Genomic DNA, 20,606 nt, shown 5'->3' on the forward strand with positions numbered 1-20,606 from the left:
TAAGTAATTTTAATTAGTGGGAAATATGTTTTTTATATATATGAAAACCTTTGCCAAGACAATCCTTGTAATTGCAGTCTGGCTTTTCCCTTGGATGTGCTTGTTTGCATCTAATGAATCTAAATATAGTTAAAGAAAAATTGGTGCAAGCACCAGCCCTACCTTTAGGCAACTGAAAGAATTGTCTCAAATAGTGGATAGTTGATGAAGTGCAACTGTGGCAGCCATTTATGTATTCCTCCTGAAATATCTGTTTTTTTCTGAGAAGTTAGAGTTCTTTATGCTACAGAACTAGTTCTGAGTGTCCTGAAGTAACCTCTTTCCAGTTGTATGGTTACTAAATTAGGTTTAGGTTTAGGTTTATTGGGATTTATATGCCGCCCTTTTCCCTGAGGGGACTCAGGGCGGCTTACAACCACAGGGGGGGGGGGTGCAAGGTCAAAAACAAAACAATATGTGAACAAAGAAAAGATAGTAAAACACAACTTTCATTCAACAATCAAACACTCGGGCGGGTGAATTGGAAGCCTATCCCCAGGCCTGCTGGGAGAGCCAGATCTTGAGGGCTGCGCGGAAGGTCTGGATAGTGGTGAGGGTACGGATCTCCATGGGGAGCTCGTTCCACAGGGTCGGAGCAGCAACAGAAAAGGCTCTCCTCCGTGTGGTCGCCAGTCGGCATTGACTGGCAGATGGGATTCGGAGGAGGCCCAGTCTGTGCGATCTAATTGGTCGATTTAGGGAAGTAATCGGCAGAAGGCGGTCTCTCAAGTACTCAGATCCACTACCATGGAGTGCTTTAAAGGTGGTCATCAGTACCCTGAAGCGCACCCGGAGACCAACAGGTAGCCAGTGCAGCTCGCGGAGGACAGGTGTAACGTGGGCGAACCGCGGTGCGCCCACTATCACTCGCGCGGCTGCATTCTGCATTTAACGAAATCTACTAATGTAGTATGTTTGTATAAACATACCATGTTTCCCTGAAAATAAGACAGGGTCTTATTTTCTTTTTCTCCCCAAAATAAGCACTTTGCCTTATTTTCGGGGAGATCTTATTATTTTTGAGGTGCAGGAGGCAGAGTGTAGTCACCTCATGGCTGTTGCTGTGTTGCAATATTTTCGTGGAGGGCTTATTTTAGCGCATGCGCTCAAAAGCCTGATTGGGCTTATTATCCGGGGAGATCTTATTTTTGGAGAAACAGAGTATATACTTCACATTCTTAGTTTCTGCTTGTGGAAAATATTTAGGCCCTTCAGTGTCTTACAGATGTAATTTTTTAAGCATTTTAAGTTACGTTATTTCATTATTCAGTGTTTTGTTGTTTTAGCATTGTTTTTCAAATTGTATTTTTGCTCTTTAAAACAGGGTATGAATTTATATGTAAAATAAACAAATGACAATTATTAGTAGTAATAACAATATTAATAAGAGCTAGCAAATTCTAAAAATCAAAACAAATTGTCCTATTAAAAGTCTTCTGTGAGATTTAAAAAAAATCTGGTTTCTTGCTTTGCGCACAGTCTCTGGTGTTGCTAAGGCTGGGCTTTTGAGGTTATTTGTCTTTGCTTCTTTTTTCTTTCAAGGGTTTGAGAGGGCACCAAGCTTCATTCACTTAATTTCTTTGTAGTATTAGAAAACAGACTTCTCATCTTAAAGAAAAAACCCAAATGATAGCTTTGGGAGGTGCCCATTGAAGCAGATGCAATTTCTAAGTATAAACTAAGAGCTTTGTAGATTTGATATTGCAGGGACAACAAAGGGAGAAGCTCACCCAACAATGTAGCTTTAGGGTAAAAGGGCCTTCAATGAGCAGGTGGGCTTTCTTCTTCTTTCACCCCTGTGTGCTTTGAAATTTCTCTGATACATATTGAAGATACCTTAGTTTTTTGTGTGCCTCAGAAAAATGATCTGTACTTTATTGTTAAGGTTTGGAGTTGGTTTGGAAAGCCTTGAATCAATATAATATATATTGTATCTCATGTAAACAAAGAACATTAGATAGTCACCCATGCAATGTGCAGAATAAATTCTTGCCACAAGCAAGTTATTGATTATACAGCAACTCATTTGATAACATTAGGCAATGGGTGATTACCTAATACTATAGTGAAATTTGTTTTCCAATTTCTAAAAACTTACTTTAGTTCTCAAAGAGGCTTCTGGTCATTCCCTCAGATTTAATTAATTTCTTTCAATTTTTGTGATATTTTTGAATCTTTTTAGGGTAGAGGAATGTGCATGTAGGTGTCTACTATGCACGCTTGAATCATTGTGTATGTATCTTATTTGCCTGTGCTTTCTTATTTAGAAGCATTATCGAAGGTTCCCTTAAGATGCTATTCCTTAAGATTTAATTTCAAGCCTATAAAATCAAAAGAAGCCACAGATCACTAAATAGATTATAATATAAGGCAACTGCAACTGCAACAACTTTGTACCCCGTCTATGAGAGATTTGGTTTCACCAAATTGTTTTTCTTTGAGGGGGAAAAGCCAGAAATCTGCTTCTGGTAATTTTTGTTGCTTTTTCCTCCCCTTCAGCAACAGAAGAAATATTACGTACTATGTATAATTATCCCTCAGTAAAGTGTTAACTGTGCAACTAGCAATTGGCAGTATCATAGAAAATCATTTTTTTAATTAAAAGTTTTTTTTATTTTTATTTTTCAAAACAGACACAACACAAAAAATCCTCTTTCTTTACATACTGTAGAAAGTGTATTAGTTGGTTACAAAAAAATTTTGTGGTTTCTTTCACAGTCACCCATGATTCATATTAATTCTAGTATTTTAAATCAAATATATTTGTACATATTCCCATCATCCTACCCCCATTCTCATTTGACTATAATTGTTTAAACGTCCTTCATCATAAAACATACCAAAACTCAAGACATAACCACATACTGGCATCTCATTTGCTATTTCTAGTATCCCAATAACACTATTCCTTATGGCCTATTCTAGCTAAACATCAATAACTTTTAGTAGCAAAGGTTTCTAATCTTCCTTTCCAAATCACTGTTTACAATTTACATCCAATTTCCCCATGTTGTACCAATACCTATATATACATTGTTATCATTATCTCTCCTTTATTTGACTATATCCATTATCATAATTTAGTTACTTTTTATTAATCTTTATATGTAACCAAACCATTTCTCATCTTCCTTTCATAGCTACCATTCAATATTCATATCCAATTACTACTTGTTATACCAACACATATGTCTACATTATTATCATTTTCAATTGTTTATTTAACTATATCTATTGTCTCTAAATTTCACTAAGTCCAACTAGTTTTAAATTAAACATTTTCATCTATCAGCCTGTGTCTTTCCAGTAGCGAAACAGTCTCATGTCTTCTGCCATTTGTGGCATCAGTCCTCTAATTGTCTCCTTAATCAAGTTTGTATGGACTCTTCTTTGCAACTCATTGTTTATTAATTCTCTCACGTAATTTTGATGCCCTTCTTCTTTTTCCTTGTCTTTAATTGTCAGTGTTGTTATTGATGGTGTTACTAATAAAATTTCTCCCTTTAAGTCCCTAAGTTCTTTTATTTTTCTTCTTCTATTCTTGCCATCTAGGGTAGGGTTCCCATCCATCTAGTTCCCCTTTCCATATTCCACTTTTTCCATTTCCAATTGGATTGTACTGGCCAGAAAGAAAAACAAATTCTAACTGAATATAACTTAATAAACTCTACTTGACCACTTGCCATAGGTTGAGTTTCTCTTCTTGCTTTCTAATTCTTAATTTTCTGAATTACCTATATATAGATTCTTCATTACCTACAATCATATAGATTTCTTCTCAAAAGTATATTCCCCTGAGTTTAATAAAATTATAAGAATCTCCACTTACTTGCTCTACCCCAGCCAAGTCAGCAGAGGTAGCTTTAACTTATATTTGAAGCTGACACCTTTTTCTCATACCATTTCCAGCTACTCTAGCACTCTTCTTCTTGACTATTTACTCTCAAGAGGAAGCAGTTGTATCTGGCCAAGAATTTAGTCAGCAGACCTTCTCCGGGTGCCTTCAGCAGAACAATGCCAGCTGGCGGCGCCTAGGAGCAGGGCCTTCTCTGTTGCCGCTCCGGCCATATGGAATGAGCTGCCCCCAGAGATCCGGGCCCTCCCCACTCTCATGGCCTTTCACAAAGCCATTAAAACCTGGCTTTTCCGGCAGGCCTTCTGATTGGGTGTTTGTTGCGTTCCTTTTTAACTTTGTGTATCCTATTGTTTTTAAGTTCCTTTAATTTCTTTTTATTTCTGTAAGCCGCCCAGCGTCCTTCGGGATTGGGTGGCATAGAAATCAAATCAATTCAATTCAATAGTGAAAGAAAACTGTAGGTTACAATTCAGGGACCTCTAGAGGTTTATTTGGTTGGATGTGCCTATTATATCCACTTACAAATATGTGCCTATTATATCCACTTACAAATACATAGAATTACAGTTTAAAGCAGACTATTGTCTGTTGTGTTTTAATTTTTCTGTCCACCATTTCACTGCTTTATAAAACAAAAGGCTCCTTCACACAGACTTAAAGAGCCGCGGTGGCACAGTGGTTAGAATGCAGTACTACAGGCTATTTCTGCTGACTGCCAGCTGACTGTAATTTGGCAGTTTAAATCTCAACAAGCTCAAGGTTGACTCAGCCTTTCATCCTTCTGAAGTTGGTAAACTGAGGACCCAGATTGTTGAGGGCAATATGCTGACTCTGTAAACCGCTTAGAGAGGTCTGTAAAGCACTGTGAAGTGGTATATAAGTCTAAATGCTATTGTTATTGCTATTAAATACTAAAATGTTTTATTTAGCTCACAATCTCTATGGAAACACTCTAGTTCTACCCTTATTGTAGATGAATAAGATTTCTATTAAAATTTGCCAGTTCTTACAGTTACATTCTAAATTACAAGCAAGGTTATTATCATCTATGTTACCATAGAGGTGAAATGAGAGAAATTATATATTTGTTAAATATATAGTGTGAAATCTCAGCTAAAGTGAATTTTGAAACCAGGAACTTAGCTATGACGTTATGCTTATGGACAATATACTTAGATATACTAAGGGACAAAACTACAATTTTCTTCCTTTTAATATATTCATTTGCATATATGTGATAATAAGTTCGATCTGTTTTACAGCAGCCACAACAGCAACCACAACAAAGAGGCACTCCAGATATTTCATTCTCTATTGATGCAAATAAGCAACAACGACAGCTTATTGCAGAACTTGAAAATAAGAACAGGTAAAGTCCCAAAACCTACATTAAGCCAAATGTATGTCTGTGGATAAAACATATTGCATGTATAGTTGGTATCAAGGCAAAATTCACAATATTGCATATAAGGAAACCCACAGATATATTACAAGTGACCATCATACAGAAGAGTTTACTTCTTTTCTTTGTCATGACATTATTACAGAGTTAATATTTTAAAATATACATTTTAAGATTTTAGTGATAGAAATCTGTCGTCCCTTTTCTTCAGAAAATACATGGTTTAATAAGGCAAGAGAAAGAAAGAAAATAGCAGGGTTGAAGGAGAAATAATGTGCTAATATTACAATATAACCAGTTTACTATAGTGGTTAAGGCACCAATTTAGAAACCATGAGATCTAGTGCCATATTAGGAATGTAGCCAGCCATTTTTATCTTATAATAGTTAATTTTTCAGCCTTGCAAAGTGACTAGAGAGAATTCTCAGTCGTTCTAATGTGTGTGCTGGTGATTGATAGCCCTAGTTCTGATCAATTTTTGCAGTGTTGGTCTCAGGCAGCAACTTCTTGAATTACCTCTGTGGCAATTTTTGAAGAGTTCCCAGATGGAGGGCAAAGGATTGGTTGTCAGAAGAGCAGCTTTAAACATTTAAAAGCGTCTCTGGGTGCTATGATTTGCTCACTAAGATCCAGAAGATTATTCATAAATATCTCAAATTAGTTGACATTATTTGCAATGATCTGCGTTAAACAACTTTTATCATTAAAAAAATCATACTTATCATTTTTTTTAAAAAAAATTCTCTCTTCCTATGCCAGGGAAATCTTACAAGAGATTCACAGGCTGCGGCTTGAACATGAGCAGGCATCTCAGACTACCCCAGAAAAGGCAGCACAAAACCCTACACTCCTGGCAGAGCTTCGCCTCCTGAGGTAAATATGCGAATGAGATATGGGGAGGTAGAGATACTCTACATTGCCAAAAGTATTTGCTCACCTGCCTTTACTCGCATATGAACTTACTGTAAGTGACATCCCATTCCTAATCCATAGGGTTCAATATGATGTTGGTCCACCCTTTGCAGCTATAACAGCTTCAACTCTTCTGGGAAGGCTATCCACAAGGTTTAGGAGTGTGCTTATGGGAATTTTTGACCATTCTTCCAGAAGCGCATTTGTGAGGTCACACACTGATGTTGGACGAGTTTACGTGGCCTACCACTTCGTGGCTGAGTTGCTGTCATTCCCAAAGACTTCCACGTTCTTATAATACAGATGACAGTTGACTGTGGAATATTTAGGAGGGAGGAAATTTTACGACTGGATTTGTTGCACAGGTGGCATCCTATCACAGTTCCACGCTGGGATTCACTGAGCTCCTGAGAGCGACCCATTCTTTCACAAATGTTTGTAAAAACAGTCTGCATCCCTAGGTACTTGATTTTATACACCTGTGGCCATGGAAGTGATTGGAACACCTGATTCTGATTATTTGGATGGGTGAGCGAATACTTTTGGCAATATAGTGTATGTCACATTTAGCACAACACCTCTTGTCTGTTTTGTTTAATTCCATGTAAGACTGTCTTTTTGGGTGAGAAATAATAATAATTTTTAAACAAGCAAGAGTGTTCATTATTTTAATATTCCAATGAAAGCACACATCCCTTTGTAGGGCTACTTTCGTTAACGTTTTGAATACAAATAAGAGTTATCCTTACTTTATCACCAAGGTTGAATAAAACCAGTTGTTCTGTTCAAAGAGCCAAAAGAAATATGCATAGTTTAACATCCAGTTTAAAATGGACATAGAACCAGTGCAAGACTATATAGTACGATTAAAATGTTAGACAGCCTAAGGAGACACAGTTCTTGCTCACTGGATGGCTTTGCATCAAATCCATTTTGCAGAGTTATTTTTGTGGAGAAAAAATTAATAAAGGCCCCCTAAGGCACTCTATACTGTCAGAGAAATGGTAAAAGTAAAGCATGCTGACATGTTTATGAATAGAGAATTATTGCTGTTGTTCCCGGCAGTTCATGTCTAGGTTTGGAAGATCCATCCACATAGGAAATCAAGTACAGTTCTTATATTCAGATTGTCATATACCTCTGATGCAAATGCAGACTTTCTGCTCCTTGTTTATGCACTGCTTTCATCTTCACTGCTTGTTGTTTAGACAGAGGAAAGACGAGTTGGAACAGAGAATGTCAGCTCTTCAGGAAAGCCGAAGAGAACTCATGGTTCAGTTAGAAGGCCTCATGAAACTACTCAAGGTAAAATGTTCCAGCACTTTATTAAGCAAAATAGGTCTATAAAATTGCAATTAAAAAGTACAATTTTATTATAGTATCATTATTTTCATTCTACTCATTCTACAGATAGGCAGAAAGGTTTGTGGTCAGATATGTTCCTCGCTTGCTACAGCAATCATTTGCTTCTGTTTTCTAAATGAAAATCATATTATTGCATTACCTTACTACTCTGTGACTTGCAGCTCGATTGTTACCATAAAAACAGCCTGAATTGAGTTTATTTGGTGGTCTTTTTCTGCAAATAAAGAATTACCTCCTTGAAGATAGTAAGTGCTGTTAAGAATCTAATTTATGTCTTTTGTCAATCTTTTCAGCACAAGTAATCTGAATAATGATTAATATAAAAGTATTAATGCTCTTGAGAAGAAAATAAGCTGGGAAAGTTGTGATGTGTAATTATTTGGAATTCTTGAAAATATGACATTTTAGACCTGGCCTAACCTGGCAAAAGCCCTCCTTGACTTACCAGAGATAAACTGTGAAGATGAGGAGGGTTTGATCCTGGTACTCTCAGAATAGAATCACAGCAATTGTTCGGTGAAATGACTACTGATGCAGTTTTCCTGCATCTTATATTAATTGTGTCATTGTGAATTTTTAGGAAAAAATTGAAAACATAAATGCTACTAGGGCATAAACACTGAATCCGGAATACTGGTTCCGAAAATAGTCAAATAGGTATTTGAAGAATGGAAATGTGCATCTAAAAGACTTCAGCCTAATTTTCAGAGCTGTTTGAAAGGAATCAGCCCATACAACTAGCAGGAAAAAAACCTGTCCCTTCCCTTGGAGTCTGCTAAGTAAGAAAGAAATGATTAAAGAGATGAAAAGTTAAAGAGGAGTAAGGGGAAGTTGATGAGGAAAAGGACCTGGCCCAAAGTAGTAGCTTTATGTTATGCCCCAAGCATGCAACTGCAAACTTTTCTCCCCTAAAATAATATGGCTCAAGACAAAAAAAAAAAAGCTGTTTAATAACTTTGCCAACGGGGCATGAAGGCATTGATAATATTTATTAATCTTTTATGTTAATATTTATATTACCACTTCCTCCCAAAATTGTGAGAGTTGCACACTGTTGCTGGCAATAGCTCATATTTTGCGTGACCCGACAAATGCGCGCTCTACTAAAACGCGGCAACAAAAACGCAGCAACAAAAACGCGACGTCATCAACGCGCCCACAACAGCGCGTCAACAACAGCACGCTGACAGAAGCGCGATTTAAGTTAAGGTAAGGGTTAGGTTCGGGGTTAATTTTAGGGTTAGGTTTAGGGTTAGGGTTAGGATTAGGTTTAGGGTTAGGTTTAGGGTTAGGTTTAGGGTTAGGTTTAGGGTTAGGTTTAGGGTTAGGTTTAGGGTTAGGTTTAGGATTAGGTTCACAGCGCGTTTCTGTCGGCGCGCTGTTGTCAGCGCGCTTCAGCGCTCATTCGTCGGTGCGGTTTAGAACTCGCAGTTTTGTCATCACGGTTTAGTCGGGCGTGCTTTTGTCGGTCGCCCTTTTGTCGGTGAACCCATATTTTATTGCACTGCAGTTAACTTCTTTTTTAGAATAATCTAATTCATGATCATCCCATTTTTCTTTAGGAAGAAGAATTGAAGCAGGGAGTAAGTTGTTTAGCTTGTCAATGTCACTAACACATAGGGAGTGTTGTTATGATCCAAATGTATGCTGTAAATCCACATACATAAAATGTGTATACTGCTGTGGACAATTAAACAACACTATATTGCATGCCTTTAACCATTTATCTAAGGAATTAAAGTACTATATTCAATCATCTAATTATGAGATGTTGCTAAAAATGTAAGAGATCTTCATGGCTTTCTACTGACTTAAAAGCACTTCATCATTAAACAGTAACAACCCTTTACAAGCCATAGTAGTATATGAATCTTATAGTGCAGGAATAGTCAGGTTGCTAATAAATATACTTGATGTGCTTGATTTTATTTCTCCAAATAAATCACTCCTAAAAAGTAAGGCAATAAGAGTTTTACAGAATCAGGCACAGTCCCATCTGGTATAACATTTAGTTCACATTCTTCAGTTCAAAGAATGCATGCAGGCTAATAATTCAAGAAAAATGTCAAACAGAGATTTAAAAAGGTTTTTTTTTCTGTTAAGACACAATTTGCATGTCTTTTGTAAATATATTAATATTAGTGAATAACTAACTCCATGGATTTACTAAACTGTAGCATAATAACTGGTCAAGAGGTACTGTGAGAGGTTTCTCATTATAACAAAGCTGAACTTTGATTTTCAGTTCAGAGCAATTGAAGGCATAATCGCTCACTGACAAAAGGCAAACTAGTAGCACCGAGTCACTGTTATGTCAATATCTGCTTCTTATTAAATTTTGGCAAAATGTATTTTGGAGCAAAGAACCCTTGTTAATGCTTAATATGACAAAAAGGTGTAAAAGAATTGCATTGTTGAAGTTTTTTGGAGTAAAATAATTGGGAAAAGTAGAATCAGTTTCATAAACATATGTATTAAGGTCAGTATGATACTGTTTTACTTTCTTTAATTTATTCTGTTTAAGCATGTAGCATTATAGAGCATCTTGAAATGTATATTAATTTAAACTCAGAATGATTCAATTGCTATGGTGAGGTGTTTTGCACTCCGTAGTGCTTTTGAACACTTTCAAGTTCAAAAATTGTGTTCCAGAAACATGGAAAATTCCCTGAATCTCCCTTTCTTAATGATCTTGTATGTTTTAACTAGCTAGTCCAGTATCAACCCCATCATTGATATCATAAGAGGGAGTTGTCCTTTAAGATGTAACTCCTGCCTATTATGGATCATATGATAACAATATCAATTCATATAGATACAGTCATGATGTAGCTGGCAACACTTGGTTTTTATTTTGTTTGGTTTAAATTATCTATAACCTCTTTCACAAGAATATCCAACGAGCTAATCATAATAAACATTATTTATTTATTTATTTATTTATTTATTTATTTATTTATTTATTATTAAAATTTATATGCCGCCCAATCCCGAAGGACTCCGGGTGGCTTACAAAAAAAAGAAAAAAGAAAAAGAGAAGGAAAAAAAACAAGAAGAAAAGAAAGACAGTTTAAAATCACAAAACCAGTTGCATTCATTCCAATCGGGTCTGGACCTCAACAATGAGGTCAACAGCCCCAGGCCTGCTGGAACAGCCAAGTTTTAACAGCTTTCCTGAAGGCCATGAGAGTGGATATGGTCCGGATCTCTGGGGGTAGCTGATTCCACAGAGTTGGAGCAGCCACAGAGAAGGCTCTCCTCCAGGGGCCCACCAGCCGACACTGTCTGACTGACAGCATCTGAAGGAGGCGCAATCTGTGGGATCTTACTGGCCGCTGGGAGGTATGTGGCAGTAGGCAGTCTCGAAGGTACATTGGCCCTGAGCCATGTATGGCTTTGAAGGTAATAACGAACACCTTGAATTGCGTTCGGAGAACAATTGGTAGCCAGTGCAGCTCGCGGAGGACAGGTGTAACGTGTACACCCAATATCGCTCGCACGGCCGCATTCTGGACTAACTGCAGTCTCCGAATGCTTTTCAAGGGCAGCCCCATGTAGAGCGCATTGCAGTAATCCAGCCTTGAGGTGACAAGTGCATAAGTGACCGTTTGAAGTGCCTCCCGATCCAAGTAGGGCTGCAATTGGGCAAAGGCCCCCCTGGTCACAGCCGACAGATGATGTTCTAGTGTCAGCTGCAACTCCAGGAGGACCCCCAAATTGCAGGCCCTCTCTGAGGGGTGTAACTTTTCACACACACACACCCCAGAGTTAAGGATGGACTGTCTAGGCTGTCCTTCGGGGGCAACATCCAAAGCCACTCAGTCTTATTGGGATTGAGCACAAGTTTGTTCACCCCCATCCAGATCCTAACAGCTTCCAGGCATCGGCACATCACGTCCACCACTACACTAAGCTGGCACGGGGCAGAAAGATACAGTTGTGTATCATCTGCATATTGGTGGTACTTTACCCCGTGCTGTCGCATGATCTCACCCAGCGGCTTCATGTAGATGTTAAATAGGAGGGGGGACAAGACCGAACCCTGTGGCACACCACATTTGAGGGGCCTAGGGGTTGACCTTTGCCCCCCAACCAACACCGACTGCGACCTGTCCAAGAGGTAGGAGGAGAACCACCGCAAAATGGTGCATCTCACTCCCACCTCCTCCAGGCGTCGCAGAAGGATACCATGGTCGATGATATTGAAGGCCGCTGAGAGGTCAAGAAGCACCAGGATAGAGGAATGTCCTCTATCCCTGGCCCGCCAGAGATCATCGGTCAGCGCGACCAAAGCGGTCTCCATGCTGTACCCAGTCCTGAAACCGGACTGAAAGGAGTCTAGATAATCCGCTTCATTCAAGGTCCATCGGAGTTGAAGCACCACCACCTTCTCAACAACCTTCCCCACAAAAGGAAGGTTGGAGACAGGACGATAGATTTTCAAAATACCTGGGTCCAGGGAAGGCTTCTTGAGGAGGGGTCTTACCACTGCTTCTTTTAATGGTTGCGGGAAAGACCCTTCCTGCAAAGATGCGTTAGTAATCGTCTGGAGCGGACTTCCTGGGAGGAGCCTACTGGTGGAGGCAGCAAAAAATCAGCTGCCTCCGAATTCCTGGCTACGTACCTGTTTAGAGGATCTTCCATCTGACGTCTTATCAGGTTTTCTTATCCTTCAGGCAAGAAGGAAAGAAGAAACTGTTTTGCTGGCAAATGCTCTTCGATTTTTGCAGCTTTTGTGCTTGCAGGAAAGGGGGGCTAGCCCAAGGCAGAACGGCTATCCGTGCTGGGAACTTCAAACTGCCTTGTGCAGGACAAAGTAGGTCTCTCCCACTCTGCTCTAAGCTTTGTTTGATTTATTCTTATCACGAGCTGGATCCGTTTACTGTGGACAATAATTGCTTATCAACATTTTAGCTTCTTTTCTTTTTCTCCTCCGAAAAATTATTTACTCAGAGGCTTCTAAAATGGCGCCGAGCAGGCTGGCCTCTCCGGTAATAACGAACACTTTTTGCTAACTCTCACAAAAATTCAAAACAAAAGAGATTGCTTATCATTTGTTTTGGTTTCACAATAGAAGAATTTTACTCCTTCATTAACCTTGCTTATTTGGAAGTTAAATGGTGATGAATCTGCTGAATGGTCTTGTTACAATGTTTACTCACTGAAAGTTTTGCCAAGCCTTAAACTTCAAAATAAAAGCCTCTTTACTTAAAGCTGCCAATTCAGGCAATAGAGTTTTATTAACTACAGGCAGATAAATTTTGAAATGGCTTCAAAACCAAATACTAACTTGAAATCGTCACCCTCTACTTCCAGGGGCACATCCTCAGTGCCTGGCACAAAGCTGCAGCCTCCGCTTCCTACACCCCCTGCTGGGGATGTGTTAACGAAAGAATTTTTCCTGAGTAATCTAAGCGAGGCTCTCAATGCACAGACAATTAAAATGGAAGATAAGTTTAGAGATAATAGAGAGGTGGTAAAGCAGGAGAGAAAAGAGGAAATGAAAGAAATGAAAGAAGAAATTAAAAGTGAAATAAATGGACTTAAACAGGAGCTGTATGAGAAATTTGATGCTAAGATTGATAAAATTAGAGACGACATGCTGAGACTTGTAACTTTATTAACAGAACATATTTCTGGAGTGGAAGATACTCTAGAGGTTCTTAATGATGCCAATGCTAACTTGACATTGAAAACAGAGGTGGTGGAACAAAAAGTGGAAAAAGCTGAAAAAGAAATTATTATGATACAGTACCGACAAATGGAGTTCGCATTAAGAGTAAGGGGGCTGCGTGAGGAGAAACAGGAGAACCTGAAACAGATCCTATCGGAAGCTTTTGACCGCCTGATGGGAAGACCAGGGATCAATCAAGACTGGCGAATTGACAAAGCTTACCGCGTTAACTCCTGGCTGGCAAAGCAGAAGCAGCTTCCTCGAGACATCGTTATATATTTTACTACAAGAGAGTTTAGAAATATGGTACTGCAAGCATCTTATAATACTAAGCTTCAAATTGGCGGTCAAGACCTGGCTGTTTTGAAAGAGATACCACCTCAAATGTTAAGAGCCAGGAGGGACTACACTTTTTTGGTCGAAGAACTCAGAAATCGTCAGATACAGTATAGATGGGATGCACCATTTGGCATCATATTTACATTTGATAAGCAAAGATACCGCCTCAACTCTGTATGGAAAGCCCGAGATTTTTATTATAATATATTGAAGGCCGGACACCCTGCACCATCTGGACCTAGAGAAAGACCACAAGAAGGACAGGATAGACAGCAAACTACACAACCACCAGACAAGATGGAGCATTTCTCTTCTCTAGAAGTGCAAGGTGCTATGGAACCAAGACCTAGCCGCATGACTACTAGACGTATGGAGAAACAAGCTAAAAAGCAACAGCATCAACAATCATCGGCCATCGATCAAGGATCTACAACAACAAATCTGGAAGCAATGGGAGGAGCTAGACCTAAGGTTAAACAGGCCGTGCAGGAAGCTCTAAAAATGCTTCAACCAACCAAAGATGACAACTAAGATTTTAACATGGAATGTCAACGGACTGAACTCTCCACAGAAGAGGAAGAAAATATTTCATTATCTCAAACAGTTTAAGAACGATGTAATTTGTTTGCAAGAAACTCATATCAAATCAACTGATCAAAAATATTTGATCAACTCAAAACTTGGTCAACATTTTGTAGCTTCTGCTATGGAAAAGAAGAATGGTATAGTTGTATACTTAAGAAAAGACATGAAAGCTGAATTAATAGAAGCAGATCCCTTCGGAAGATATATTGCTTTAGACTTAATCTTAGAAGGGAAAAAGACATTACTTTTGGGAATTTATGCTCCCAATCAACAGCAAGATAGATTCTATAGAAATCTTCATGCTAAATTAGTACAATGGGACTATAGTTCCTGTATACTATTGGGTGACTGGAATGGAGTGATAGACACTAAGAAAGATAAGAAGATTCCCCGCCTAAATACCAAGATGCGAGCAAAGTTACCCAAATCTTTCTTTGACATTATGGATGATTTTGAATTGAGAGATATTTGGCGAGAAAGAAATGCAGAGGAATGTGACTTCACTTTCTTCTCGGACAGGCATCAATCCCTCTCAAGGATTGATTTTATTCTAACCACTAATGATTTGCTTTCTAGGGTCAAGAAAACAAAGATTGCAGCTAGGATCCTTTCGGACCATAACCCAGTTTGGATGGAGTTGGGAAGGGTAGTGCAGGCAAGAAGGTCTTGGAGATTGAATGAAAACTTATTTAGATATGAAAAGTATATTAATGATTGTAAAAAATTATTATCTGAATATTTTGTTTTGAATATGAATAAGGGTACATCTATGGAATTTGTATGGGACGCAAGCAAAGCGTATATGAGAGGAGTTTTGATGAATATAAATAAAACACATAGAAATAAGCAAGGGTTAAAACGAACAGAACTGGAAGAGGAAATTAAGAGAAAAGAGCTGGAGTTAACAATGAACCCAGACGATACAAAGGTTAAGGAAGCTATTAACATATTAAAATCTCAATTTGACATGTTGATCTCTGACCAGGTGGCTACTAATCTATTATATGCAAAACACAATACTTTTTGTAATGCAAACAAACCTGGCAGATGGTTAGCTTATCAGATTAGGAAAAAAAGGAAAACTCGAAATATATCTAAACTGATTTATAGAGGGAAGGAGGTGTTTCAACAGGAAGAGATTCAAAAGGCTTTCTGGGAATTTTTTACAGAACTGTATAAAGGGGATAAAATTAATGGTTTAGACATAGACAAATATTTAGACAAAGAGAAAATACCTTCAGTTAGAGAAGAACACAGGCAAAAATTGAATCAACCAATAACCTCGGGGGAAATCCTGCAGGTAATTAAGCAATTAAAGTCAGGGAAAGCACCAGGTACAGATGGCTTGACAGCGGTTTACTATAAAAACTTACAGTTAGAAATGGTAGAACCTCTTAGAGAATTATTTAATATGATTCAAACGGAAGGTAAAGTCCCTCCATCTTGGAAGACAGCGTTTATATCTTTGATACCCAAAGAAGATCAAGATACTACTCAACCCAAAAATTATAGACCTATTTCATTACTGAATGTAGATTATAAAATTTTTACTAAAATATTAGCAAACAGGTTAATGTTGGTCATTCAACAATTGATACATACGGACCAAACAGGTTTTATACAAGGGAGACAGATGAAAAGTAATGTTAGATTAATTATTAATGCATTAGAATATTTGGGAAAGAACAACCAGATCCCTGCTGCGTTTATATTTTTGGATGCTGAGAAGGCCTTTGATCGAGTTAACTGGCAATTTCTGTTGATGATACTGCAAAAAATGCAGATAGGAGATAATTTTTTACAGTCAATTAAAGCAATATACCAACAGCAAACAGCACAAATCATAGTCAATGGAAGTCTAACAGACTCTTTTCAAATTGGAAAAGGTACAAGACAGGGCTGTCCTTTGTCCCCATTATTGTTTATTATAACTTTGGAAGTATTGTTGAATAAAATACGGGGCTTGGATGGTTTAAAAGGGATCAAGATTAGGCAGCAAGAATATAGAGTCCGCGCTTTTGCAGATGATTTGGTTATAATATTGGAACAACCGCAGGAATCCAGTATGGTTTTAATGAATATGATTAATCAATATGGTCAAGTGTCGGGCTTTAAAATAAACTTAGGAAAAACCAAAATATTAGCTATAAATATGAATATTAAACAAAAGGAAGTATTAGGAGTGATGCTAGGATGTGAGGTAGTTAAAAAAGTCAAATATCTTGGAGTTAACATTTTAACTTCAAATGGGAAATTATATAAGCATAATTATGAACCACTTTGGCATAGCATACAGACAGAGATGAAAAAATGGGAGAAATTGCACCTATCTTTGCTGGGTAGGATAGCGGCAGTGAAAATGAACATTCTACCAAAATTTTTATTTCTCTTCCAAATGTTACCTATACTAAAAAAAGATGCGAACCTTTTAGAATGGCAGAAGGGTATTAACAAATTTGTGTGGGCAGGAAAGAAGCCGAGGGTAAAGATGAAAATAATGCAAGATGCACGTGAGAGAGGAGGATTGAAACTACCTAATTTAAAACTATATTATGATGCAGTGGCATTATCTGTAATTAGTGATTGGATTCACTTAACCAATGATAGAATATTGAACATAGAGGGACACGATCTGCTATTTGGTTGGCATGCTTACCTGTTATTCAACAAAAAATTGGATAAGAACTTTAAAAGTCATATTTTAAGAAATGCTTTATTGCGGGTCTGGAAGAAATACCAATATAAATTAAATGACAAGATACCCATGTGGGCAATTCCTAGACACGCAATTGAAAATATGAATACAGCACAAAAACAGGACAGAATTACTTACAGACAGCTTCTTACCTCGGAAAGGGGGGTATTACAATTAAAATCTTTAGAGGTATTAAAAGAGGACAAGGTAGTTCAAACATGGTTCCAGTATGGGCAATTACAGGCTAGGTGGAAAATAGATCAAAAAATTGGTTTTATTCAAGTTGAGGATAATCTGTTTAAACAAATAAGAGATCAAAGCTTAATGCATATAAAGAGGATATATAATGTATTAATACAGATGGATTCAGAAACAGAATTAGTTAAAGATTGTATGATAAAATGGGCTCAAAATATTGAGGAACCAATAATGTTGGATACATGGGAAAGAATCTGGGTAAGAAATGTGAAATTTACACAAGCTCAAAATCTGAGAGAAAATTTTTACAAGATGTTCTATAGATGGCATTTAGATCCTAAAAAGTTGGCTTCTATGTATCCGAATGTACAGCCTAAATGTTGGAGGTGTGGTTCTCTCGATGCTACATATTATCATATATGGTGGACTTGCCAAAAGGTTAAGGCATTTTGGATAAAAATATGGTGGGTCATGCAAAATGTTTTTAAAAGAAGGATAAAGTTTAGTCCTCAGTTATTTTTACTAGGTATATGTACTGACTTTACAGTGGTAGAGACCAATTTGACTTTGCACCTGATAACTGCAGCAAGACTGTTGGTGGCGCAATATTGGAAGAAGGAAGACTTGCCTACAATCCAAGAATGGACATTGAAAGTAACAAACTTAGCGGAAATGGCTAAAATATCGGCATATCTCAAAGATCATTCAAATGAGAGATATAAACGAGACTGGAAAAAATGGATTGACTATATACAAAATAAATACGGGACTAAGAAATTCCAGTTAGCCTATGCTTAAGATCAGAAATGATTTAAACTGTTAAAAGTCAGTTCAGTAAGAAGAAGCTAAGGTCAATCTAGAATGTCATTAATTTCTTTATTTCTTTTTTCTCAATAGATTTTAGACTGTGTTAGTTAAAAATCCATACCGGGTACGGGTTCTGGGAAGTCGGGGGGGGGGAAGGAGGAGGGGGGTGGGGGGGTGGAGGGAGGGAGGGGTACACACAACAAAAAAAATTGTACTTCAATGTTTTAATGATTGACAAATGACATATTTGTGTTTTTTTTTCAAAGAAAAAATAAAAAAGTTCTGTTCAAAAAAGTAATCGTCTGGAGCCAGCTTCGTGTCACCTTTCTGCTGGTCAAAACCAACCAGGAGGGGCATGGGTTCAGTAAACAGGTGGAGGCACTCATAGCTCCCATGGCCTTGTCCACTTCCTCAGGGGTGACAAGTTCAAATTCATCCCAGGAAATCCGATTAAGACTAACCCTCGGCATCTCGGCTGGTACTTCCCAAGCGGAGTCCAGGTCTGTCCGAATCTGAGTGATTTTATCCAACAGAAACTGAACAAACACCTCAGCTCTTCCCTGCAGGGGTTCCCCCGCCTCCTCACCTTTCAGGAGGGAGTGGGTCACCCTAAACAGGGCAGCTGGGCGAGATTCCGCGGATGCAATAAGAGCCGGAAAATGTGTACATTTTGCCGCCTGTATCACCACTAGGTAAGTCCTAATAAAGGCTCTTAATAGTGCTCGATTAGATTCAGAGTTACTAGCCCTCCAGCGTCGTTCTAGGCTTCTCTTTTGGCGCTTCATTTCCCGAAGTTCCTCGGTAAACCAAGGTTCCCTCCTGGAGCTGCTGCCACGGAGAGGCCTCAAAGGCGCAATCCGATCCAGTGCCGCAACATTCCAGGCAGCGACCAAAGACTCGGTCGGATTGCGGACAAGGGAGTCAGGTATCTCTCCAAGCTCCCTCTGGGTCCATCAGGCTCCTGGAGCGGAACCACTTAATCGGCTCCACCTCCCTGCAATGGGGGAGTAGTGTCCTAAAGTCAAGCCTCAGCAAGGAGTGATCTGACCATGACAAGGGCGAGGTATCTATTCCCCTTAACTCAAGATCACGTCTCCACTGCCCCGAGAGAAATACAAGGTCGAGCGTGTGTCCTGCTCTATGAGTTGGACCCTGAACTACTTGGGTCAAGTCCATGGTTGTCATGGAAGCCATGAACTCCTGTGCCCCATCAGAGTGTTCACCAAGAGACGGTAGATTAAAGTCCCCCAGTACCATTAGTCTGGGGAACTCCACCGCCAACCTGGCTATTGCCTCTAGCAGCACAGATAGGGCTGTCGTGACACAGCTGGGAGGCAGGTACATCAACAGCAAGCCCAATTGAACCCCTAGGTCCAACTTCAAGAGGAGAGACTCACACCCCACAATCTCTGGGGCAGGGATCCTGCGAGGAACTAATGACCTTTGGACGATAACTGCCACTCCCCCACCCCTTTTTTGGTGTCACGGTTGGTGCAGCACCTGGAACCCATCTGGGCACATTTCTGAGAGGGGGACTCCTCCCTCTTGGCCCAGCCAGGTTTCGGTTATACATGCCAGGTCTGCCTCCTCGTCCAATATTAAATCCTGGACGAGGGGAGCTTTGTTCACAACAGACCTGGCATTTAGCAACAACATCCAGCCAACAAAAGTAGTAGAACTGGAAGAAAAAGCAGATACCAAATTTTTCTGATACTTTTTCTTTAAAATATTTACTTGAAAATTGAGATGCATCTTATACATAGGAGGCCTGAGCAGAAGACCACACATGCTGGATGAGCCTCTATCTTTTATGCAGCTCTATCATTCCTCTCAATTGTAGTTGTTTCCTGTATTGCATTGCCACTCTAAGTTTCACCTCTGTTGTTCCTGTGATGCAAAAAACTATATGAAATATGGGAGCATCTTATACATGGAAAAATACAGTAGTACCCTAATACCTAGGAGCTGCAGTGGCACAGTGGTTAGATTGCAGTACGTAATACAATACAAATACAATAGCAGAGTTGGAAGGGACCTTGGAGATCTTCTAGTCCAACCCCCTGCCTAGGCAGGAAACCCTATACCGTTCCAGACAAATGGCTATCCAACATCTTCTTAAAGACTTCCAGTGTTGGGGCATTCACAACTTCTGGAGGCAAGCTGTTTCACTGATTAATCGTTCTAACTGTCAGGAAATTTCTCCTCAGTTCTAAGTTGCTTCTCTCCTTGGTTAGTTTCCACCCATTGCTTCTTGTTCTATCCTCAGGTGCCTTGGAGAATAGTTTGACTTCTTGTTCTACCCTCAGGTGCCTTGGACTCCCTCTTCTTTGTGGCAACCTCTGAGATATTGGAACACTGCTATCATGTCTCCCCTAGTCCTTCTTTTCATTAAACGAGACATACCCAGTTCCTGCAATAGTTTTTCATATGTTTTAGTCTCCAGTCCCCTAATCATCTTGGTTGCTCTTCTCTGCACTCTTTCTAGTCTCCACATCTTTTCTACATCATGTCAACCAAAACTGAATTCAGTATGCCAAGTGTGGCCTTACCAAGGCATTATATAGTGGTATTAACACTTCTCGTCATCTTGATTCTATCCCTCTGTTTATGTAGCCTAGAACTGTGTTGACTTTTTTGGCAGCTGTTGCACACTGCTGGCTCATATTTAAATGGTTGTCCATTAGGACTCCAAGATCCCTCTCACAGTTACTACTATTGAGCAAGGTACCACCT

At 39.0% G+C, this 20,606-nt stretch overlaps 1 protein-coding gene across 2 annotated transcripts in view; it reads left to right on the forward strand.

The window, feature by feature from the left end:
• DTNA (dystrobrevin alpha) overlaps positions 1-20,606 on the forward strand; it is a 154,785-nt gene that overhangs the window by 117,729 nt on the left and 16,450 nt on the right. For both annotated transcript variants that reach the window (XM_032223035.1, XM_032223036.1), the window contains 3 exons: positions 5,158-5,264; positions 6,058-6,171; positions 7,419-7,515. In XM_032223035.1, the coding sequence (XP_032078926.1) occupies positions 5,158-5,264; positions 6,058-6,171; positions 7,419-7,515 (318 nt within the window). The remainder of the gene's footprint in view (positions 1-5,157; positions 5,265-6,057; positions 6,172-7,418; positions 7,516-20,606) is intronic.

The sequence above is a fragment of the Thamnophis elegans genome, chromosome 8 (genome assembly GCF_009769535.1).
Source record: "Thamnophis elegans isolate rThaEle1 chromosome 8, rThaEle1.pri, whole genome shotgun sequence".
NCBI lineage: Eukaryota > Metazoa > Chordata > Lepidosauria > Squamata > Colubridae > Thamnophis > Thamnophis elegans.